The sequence below is a fragment of the Acipenser ruthenus genome, chromosome 18, assembly GCF_902713425.1.
Source record: "Acipenser ruthenus chromosome 18, fAciRut3.2 maternal haplotype, whole genome shotgun sequence".
NCBI classification, from domain to species: Eukaryota; Metazoa; Chordata; class Actinopteri; order Acipenseriformes; family Acipenseridae; genus Acipenser; species Acipenser ruthenus.
In genome coordinates, this window is record NC_081206.1 from 12851435 (window position 1) to 12860630 (window position 9196).

The 9196-nt window shown below is 40.8% G+C and overlaps 1 protein-coding gene across 1 annotated transcript; it reads left to right on the forward strand.

The window, feature by feature from the left end:
• Positions 1 to 627: 627 nt before the first annotated feature.
• Positions 628 to 8926, forward strand: LOC131698711 (cytosolic phospholipase A2 zeta-like). Its single transcript, XM_058992169.1, has 6 exons — positions 628 to 846; positions 1221 to 1335; positions 2972 to 3109; positions 7362 to 7463; positions 7625 to 7822; positions 8865 to 8926. The coding sequence occupies exons 1-6, from the start codon at positions 628 to 630 to the stop codon at positions 8924 to 8926; spliced, it is 834 nt and encodes a 277-aa protein (XP_058848152.1).
• Positions 8927 to 9196: the final 270 nt, after the last annotated feature.

Below are 9196 nucleotides of genomic sequence, written 5' to 3' on the forward strand. Positions count from 1 at the left end.
TAAACTTTCTTATTGTCTTATGTTCTTATAAAGCCCCAAATGTATAAATGTACATTCAATTTTGACCATTTTACAATTGTTTTTAAGATTTACCAGTTTTATGAAAGATGAACGTAAGCTCTTCGTATTTCAAGTTCGTGAAGATTTTAAATCCAAATTTTATTAAAACAACTTTCATCAATTTGAAATGTTGAAATGCATATAATAAAAATTCATTGATTAAATGGTTATTTCAAAACACTTTATTGTCACGGTTACTCCTTGGGTGGAAGTGTTCTCAAACAGAATTACTTTGGCTCCAAAAAGTGCAAAACCAGTTTAAACAGCCAGCATTGAAATAGGAATGCCAGCTGCTGGTTACAATTGTGCCTTTTATTGTTTAAAGTGTAAATAATAGTATTTGAAGCTCAGAGCATGATTAGGAGTCTTGAAAACAAATTGTCATTCTGTTTAGAATGAGGTTTCCTTAGTACAGACAAGATGTCTGCATTCTCAAACGTCCCTCTCTTTTCACAGTCCTGAAAAATATTACTTAGACTTACTTTAACCCTTTTGAATGGACAGATATTTTAACATATTCTAAATTGTGCTTTTGACTTCAGAAAGTGTTTGTGTTGCTGCAGGTGCATGTCTGCGCTGTACGAGAATGCTGATTGGAGCCGTGAGTCCCTGTCAGGCCCGATCGCCAAGGCTCTTGTTGGCACGTCGGGTGACAAGATGTCTGCGTACTCCTTGAGTCGGCTTAGCTACTACACAGAGGAGCTGAAAAGGATGCGCGATGATGGACTGAATGTCTCGCTCACAGATTTCTGGGGCCTTGTTGTTGAGTTCTTCGTGTACAGACAGGTGGGCTTCTTCCTTGCAGTTAAAGCTGTAAATATTTTCAAATGTTGTACTTCACTAAATGTTTATTTGAAAATGTCCTGTTTGATTTTCTGATTGATAAATTCCACTTTTTACAAGTTTACAGATGTATAATACATTGCAATTGAACAGCGTATGTGTAATTTAAATAATAATATTTAAGCAGCATAGCTAATTTGAATCTGATACAAAAAGACATTTCAGATGGCTGTATTACGATATATTACATATTACATACTAGGAGCTTCCTGATTCTAGAATAGTTTCCAAAGCAAAAAATCAAACTAATTGTTTGAATGTGAGAACCAGCCCCTCTCTCAAGCCGTCCTCAGTGAAACCTCATTCATCCTGTACAGGAGAACCCAGCCCGACTGAGTGACCAGAAGAAGGCTGTAGCGTCTGGACAGAACCCTCTGCCAATCTATGCCGGGGTCAATGCGAAGACAGACCTCAACACCAAGGAATTTGCAGGTTGGAGGGGGGTGCTGAAAATGCCTAGGAGTATGTATGTGTAGCAGGGCTCTAAATTGGCAACAAAAAGGGCAAGGCAAAATAGCCTTCAGTTCAATACATGTGTAGAGGGCACCATAAATAGCCTTCAGTTCAATACATGTGTAGAGGGCACCATAAATAGCCTTCAGTTCAATACATGTGTAGAGGGCACCATAGGCGCCTAACCCATTGGGCAGAAGGGGCATGTGCCCCCTCCACTTTTTTCGTTCACTATTTATATATTATACCTTGTTGTGTTTGGCATTGGTTTACTTTAAAATGTTTAAAATCAAATATAAAAATGGAACAGTATTCTCCCTACACGAACATATTGGTTTGACCCAAGGTCTGCACCGTGGCCAACGTTAGCTAACACTAAGAAAAAACATTGTTAAGTGAATGTGAACTTGGCAGCTAAATTTAAATGCGTTCTCGCTGTCACCAGTCTTAAAATGGTCAGTGAGAAACAAAGTCAGTTTTCCCTGCAGCAGCTGACCCTGCTTTAGTACAAAACCCATTATGGTAACGGCTTACATGGCATGCCCACTTCTTTGGTATAGATGCAGCTGTTAAAGAAGATGCAGCCAACGATAAAAAAAAATCTCTTCGTGTTAACTCAAAACTTTATTTAGACACACTACCACTTGATATAACCTTTTCACTTTTTTTAAATGTACCTTTTGCTGCATTTTTATTTAAAGTTTTCAGGGCATTTTGTGAACGGCGCAAAACAGACCTTAAGTGTATTTTTTATTTATGTTTTTTGTTATTGTTCTAAATTTCTAGAATGCAGCATTTCATTTTAAGCAACGTTTTTACAAAGCAGTACTCACATGCGTTTGGTCACCATCCCAGCTGAACCTGGGGTTGCTGTATTCTGCTGGTGTTTATACAGCACCTCAGGACTCCCAGACATTTGTTTCAGCAGATTGTTATCGCCCCCCTCGCGCTTCAGTTTAAAACATGTGATATCCCGCCTTTGTTTTCCTAAACAGACTGACATCAAGCAAAATCATAAATATTGACACAAGTGTTGTGTATGGAATTGGTGCGACTTCACCACACAAACACGTAATCATGTTATTGTTTGGACCCAAACACTTCCCAATGCAGGCATCTCTCCAGCTGAAGCTAAAAGGGCACTGCGGCCAGAATGGCCGTGAATAGACAAACATTTTGAGGGGCGTTGCGGCACTTGATAAGGGCTGTCCCTCTACCTGCCTTGTCTGAATGGGGTTAGTGTGTGCTGGTGTGAAGGATGTCCCTCTACCTGTCTTGTCTGAATGGGGTTAGGGTGTGCTGGTGTGAAGGATGTCCCTTTATCTGTCTTGTCTGAATGGGGTTAGGGTGTGCTGGTGTGAAGGATGTCCCTTTATCTGTCTTGTCTGAATGGGGTTAGTGTGTGCTGGTGTGAAGGATGTCCCTTTATCTGCCTTGTCTGAGTGGGGTTAGTGTGTGCTGGTGTGAAGGATGCCCTCTACCTGCCTTGTCTGAATGGGGTTAGTGTGTGCTGGTGTGAAGGATGTCCCTTTACCTGCCTTGTCTGAATGGGTTTAGTGTGCGCTGGTGTGAAGGATGTCCCTTTAACAGCAGTCTCTCTCCCTCTGTTGCCCAGAATGGTGTGAGTTCACTCCCTACGAGGCGGGCTTCTCTAAGTACGGAGCCTTCATCCGCACTGAGGATTTCAGAAGCCAGTTCAACCAGGGCTGCCTGATCAAGAGGATGGCAGAGCCTCGCATCAGCTACTTGCTGGGTGAGCATCCTGCAGAATGAACAGCATGGGAAGGGCTAGGTCAGACATAGGGACGGTATAGCCCAGTAACAGCATGGGAAGGGCTAGGTCAGGCATAGGGACGGTATAGCCCAGTAACAGCATGGGAAGGGCTAGGTCAGGCATAGGGACGGTATAGCTCAGTAACAGCTTTGGAAGGGCTAGGTCAGGCATAGGGGCGGTATTGCCCAGTAACAGCATGGGAAGGGCTATGTCAGGCATTGGGACGGTATAGCCCAGTAACAGCTTTGGAAGGGCTAGGTCAGGCATAGGGACGGTATAGCCCAGTAACAGCATGGGAAGGGCTAGGTCAGGCATAGCGACGGTATAGCCCAGTAACAGCTTTGGAAGGGCTAGGTCAGGCATAGGGGCGGTATTGCCCAGTAACAGCATGGGAAGGGCTAGGTCAGGCATAGGGACGGTATAGCCCAGTAACAGCATGGGAAGGGCTAGGTCAGGCATAGGGACGGTATAGCCCAGTAACAGCATGGGAAGGGCTATGTCAGGCATTGGGACGGTATAGCCCAGTAACAGCTTTGGAAGGGCTAGGTCAGGCATAGGGGCGGTATAGCTCAGTAACAGCATGGGAAGGGCTAGGTCAGGCATAGGGACGGTATTGCCCAGTAACAGCATGGGAAGGGCTATGTCAGGCATTGGGACGGTATAGCCCAGTAACAGCTTTGGAAGGGCTAGGTCAGGCATAGGGACGGTATAGCCCAGTAACAGCATGGGAAGGGCTAGGTCAGGCATAGCGATGGTATAGCCCAGTAACAGCATGGGAAGGGCTATGTCAGGCATTGGGACGGTATAGCCCAGTAACAGCATGGGAAGGGCTATGTCAGGCATTGGGACGGTATAGCCCAGTAACAGCTTTGGAAGGGCTAGGTCAGGCATAGGGACGGTATAGCCCAGTAACAACATGGGAAAGGCTAGGTCAGGCATAGGGACGGTATAGCCCAGTAACAGCATGGGAAGGGCTAGGTCAGGCATAGGGACGGTATAGCCCAGTAACAGCATGGGAAGGGCTACGTCAGGAGGTATTGTAACCACACAGGTTATATACCTAGCAGAGTTATTTCTTGTTTTCTAAACACTTGTACGATATTCTCTAGCTTAATTAAAAAAAAAAGTTCATAGAAAATCAATGGCCGTTTGAAAGCCTGTGCCTCGTTAAATTGAGCCCTTATTTAGTAACAATAAACTCGAAGTGCAAACAACTTATTTAACACCCCAGAAAAACACGCACTGATCTCTGACTGAGATTCTGGACAGATTATTAAGAAATATTAAAAAAAAAAAAAAAAAAAAAATCTTATTTTCACATCATCTGCCCCACACTCCCAAAAGAAAATATATTTGTATTTTTATATATATATATTCTCTGCAAACACTAATAGAGTGTTTAAGTAGCAGTGAAACAGTAAAAAAAAGGTTACTTGACTATAAATATGAATGTCTGAATGTGCACTTTTGCTGGCTTTTAAAAATGACACAAAAAAGGTCCCTCATTCACACAACTTGAACATGTGACCTAATTTTAAACTATGGCTTTTTTTTGGTTTGTTTGTTTTTGTTTGTTTTTATGATAAATTGTTCTGTGGCACAAATCCATGACAAGAAGGTCTTTACATACACATAAAGTGAAGTTTTGTGGAGATTCACCAAACAAACAGAAATATTATCGAGGTCCTACTATTCTATACGTTGTAAAACAAAGCCAGCAACACGTTTGTATTCTGTGTGACACATCCCAACATTACCAAGCTCATACACAGTGTTGAGGAGTATGAGCCATATTTATAAAGCATGTTCTGTCAAGTTCACCGGACTGTTTTAAAAGGAAAAACTAAATAAAAGTAAATAATAATACAAGGTAAGTGGTGACCTGCGCATAATACAGATTTTAATATTAATAATAATAATAATAATAATAATAATAATAATAATAATAATAATAATAATAATAATAATAATAATAATGATGATGCACTTTTAAATGCTTTAAAAAGTTAATAAACAAAAAGGATCAAAGAAGGAATTTGTAAAGAAACACAACTGAGATTACAGTAAGTTGTATATATAAATGTGTAACAATAAAATTATTTTGTTGAAAATATCAGTTGAACTATGCTACTGTTGTCCAGATGTCTTCTGACAGATGCACTGGGCTTCAATTCAGACTACGACTACTACTGGTACCACGAAAAAAAAATACTACAACTACAACTGTACAATTACTACTAATAATAATGTTAACAATAAAACTGTTGGATATATAGGGATGTTCAATAACTGATCTATATATAGCTTTTACAAGTCTAACCTTTATTTTACAACGGAGTTGCCAGAGGTCAGGGTGGTAACCTTTTATCAAAACAAGACCTGTTTTGTAATGGGACTAGCATTTTGTAATGGGACTAGCATGTCCAATAGGAATGCATGGGCAGGGTCATGTATTTATTTTCCAGTCTTGGATCGTATCCAAGTCGCGTCTGGTGTGGATTGACATTTGACGACTTTGCTCACGTCGCTCTGTCCATTGTGGATACAGTCTTATTCACACAACCAGAAAGACTGATGGAGGGATACTGTGGTATGCATGACAATAGTACAAACACAGCACAATTATAATATAACTCTCATCTAGGTTGCGTATATAGCCAATACGCAAACAGTATTTTACAGCTTCTACACAGTTATTGACGACATTTTGGCAGGAGTCGATATTATTAGATTTACAACATTTTCCAATCAGGGTCAAATTTAAGGTCATAAAAATCTATCTGACGTTAAAATTCAGGTAAACAACTCATTTTCAAGTACTTTCAAGGCCTTGGATTTGCCACTTTCAAATGGAAGCACTTTCAAGATGTTCAAACCTGTACGAACCCTGAGTTGCTTTGTATATTGCCAGAAAAGGTTGCCTGTTAGTTGCCTCGTGTCTCATGGGCTTAAGGGAGTACGTGTATTGGGTCTGTAACGGAGTGAACCCCCTCCATTACTGAAAGTACGTACTGTCTTTTAAAAACACAGACTGTTGTTTGTTTAATAGATCGTTTGTTTACGTCTAAAATCAATGAATAATGAAACAAAATGTACTTTCCTGGGGATAAAAATATGAAAAAGTACATTTACATAAGAACATAAGAAAATTTACAAACGAGAGGAGGCCATTCAGCCCATCTTGCTCGTTTGGTTGTTAGTAGCTTATTGATCCCAGAATCTCATCAAGCAGCTTCTTGAAGGATCCCAGGGTGTCAGCTTCAACAACATTCATGATAATGAATAGTGAATTGCACGGGCATGGATTACTTTATTGTATCCACTATGGCTTGCAAGTTTGATTGCTAGAAATATCAAGAGCACAATACTGTGTATACTGCATGATTATTTGTACCCAGGTCTGGTGGTATTGTGTTAAACTGCAGTTTTGATAGACCTAGGCTGACTGAGAAATGTGTCCGGGTTTGGTCTATGGAAAAGGTGGCAACCCTAGACAGGCGGGCCGTTCATGCCTAATGTTAGTCTATGGCGAGGGAAGCAGAACTGGTATTTTTTAGGCAATGTATTTTTTGTTGCCTAAAGAGTACCTATCCAGGACAGTTTGAATGCAGATGTTCTGTATCTCTGTAAATGGTGTGTTTTTGTTATTTGAAAGTGGTAATCTGTTTGGTAAATAATGTTTTATGTTTTATATAGAATGGTATATTCCGAGGGGCTATATTAGGAGAGGCTACGAGGTGGAGTATATATACCTGGTCCTAGACTTCAATCAGAGAAAGGGAGTGCTGGAGGAGGTTGGCTCTTATAAAGAGGAAATGGACTGGGGTGTGGTAAAATGCCTATAGCAGTCACCAGCTATTTTAATGATTATTGTTATTACTCTTCTTGTTTTTTTGGTTTGTTCTTGCCATAGTCCTTTGTTTTGTTTTTTTGTTTTGTTTCTGAGCCAAGCTTGCTGTACCTAGTTTATGAACTGTTCCGGCACTGTTCCTGTTTGTCAGCTAAAACACCAGCCATCTTGGTTTAAACATATCTTCTGTGTCATCGCTTCCTCCTTGCACTACAACATCTTGTGCACCGGTCTCTCACAGGGTTGTAGAACTTAGTCCTTCAGGTAAGCATCAAGTGATCCTTATCCTTCAAACCCAACATGCAGAAACACAGTGGGGATCATTTTCTTAAAGAAAGTGTTCAGCAGAATATAAAGCGTGGGTTGTGTTGGTCTCCCCAGGAATGTGGGGCAGTGGGTTTGCTGCCAGCCTGGATGAGATCTGGAACGCTGGGAAGAAGCAGGAGTGGCTCGACAACAAGGAAGATGATGTTGAACTGGCAGGTAAATGGAAGCAGTGTGAGGAACTTACAGTACATGGTAAAAACATGGTAAAAACTGATGGGTAGGTACTAGGTAGGAGATGGCTTCACTGTTCCTTCACTGTTGTAATGAGATCATTGCTCTATCCCACCCTCACTGATGCACTCCCACCCGCCCTGCAGATGACATCAAGAAGAGCTCAGAGACCTCAAGCTCCGATGGCCTGCACACTCATGTGGTCACTCCGTCCAGCCCCATATCTTATCTCGTTGACAAGCTCTTCAACTTCCGCTTCAGCTCCTGCCAGAGCCACAACTTCCTGCATGGCCTCAACCTGCACAGCAAGTACCACACCAGCCACGAGTTCATAACAGACACAGGTACAGTCGTGTCTCCTCTTCATACTGGCTGCTTGAAGTGTGCACTGTCTGAAAGCTACGGGCTGCAGGGTCTCTCACAGGAAACCGATTCTTCAGTTAGATCTCCTTCTCCGAATGTGATGGATCCCTTATAACAGTTCACCACAGTAAAAACATAGCAAAGTGTAAAAAGCACTATGAAGGCATGGTAAAGCAGAGGTAAAACTGCAAAATTACTGTGCAGAAATACCTTGTTAAACTTTTATACTATGCAGAAATACCTTGGTAAACTTTTATACTGTGCAGAAATACATTGGCAAACTTTTATCCTGTGCAGAAATACCTTGGTAAACTTTTATGAGGGATACGACTATTAGAATTACTTTGGTTTCCGTGTCCGTGATGATCACTGCTTCACACATGAGTTTTTATTAATTTAATTTAGGAATGCAAATTGAGCCCGTCCAGGTAATACACAAACAGGGGAACAGGTCATGCTACACACTACACACTATCTGCAGGACTGCACCTATAGGGCAACACTTGAAGTAATTAAAGCCCCATTGAAACTAATGATACTGCCACATTTCATATAGCTGCAGTCCATTTCTCTTCGAGGAGACAAACACAGTGGTGCAAGCCAGCCACGCACAGGTTGTTTAATTTTACAAGTTTAGTGGGACTGAGCCGTCCCTTTCGCCTTTTTGCTTATTATTTTGGTTTCCACACCTGTGCATGTGTTTGTGAAGAACGGGGCACAATACCATTGCTGGTAGAGTGCCACGAACTGTCAAAGAAGCACCTGCCAATAGAGCTGTGAACAATAAATCTGGGTGTCTGTGAAGACATTTCATATTCAAACTTTGTGTCTGCCTTGTGCTTTCCCAAACCCTTCCACAGCGCTATATTAAAAATAAATTATTATTATTATTATTATTATTATTATTATTATTATTATTATTATTATTATTATTATTATTATTATTAAATTATTAAAATAATTTGGTAGGCAATGCCTACAATTGCCTGTCACTATGTCTGCCACTGCCCCCACTGTTTCCAGAAGAGATATTCTCTACTGGCTTTTATAATGGAAGGGCAGAAGAGATCTTCAATCCAGTGTGACCTGGTCAGTTTCCGTATGTAGTGTGCAAGGTACTAGTTTAAGTTGTAATCATATAATACCTTATTTGAATTCAAAATCTTGTAGATTGAAATAATCAGATTGGACAACGCTTCTAGTGAATATAAAGGAACAGTTTTATTGGAAATAAAACTAAATAAAGGAAAAATTAAAGGTGCAACAACTGAACTAAAGTAATACAGAAAGGTAAAATTAACTAAACTAAGTAGTTGTCACAAAGACGGCCGGAGTGGGTGGCGTCAGACCAGAGC

Excerpts from the sequence above, each read along its gene's own strand:
- LOC131698711 (XM_058992169.1), top strand. The coding sequence starts at position 628 with ATGTCTGCGCTGTACGAGAATGCTGATTGGAGCCGTGAGTCCCTGTCA. Across the intron at positions 1,336-2,971 it reads CAACACCAAGGAATTTGCAG|AATGGTGTGAGTTCACTCCC; the intron begins GTTGGAGGGGGG and ends TCTGTTGCCCAG. Across the intron at positions 7,464-7,624 it reads AGATGATGTTGAACTGGCAG|ATGACATCAAGAAGAGCTCA; the intron begins GTAAATGGAAGC and ends CCCGCCCTGCAG.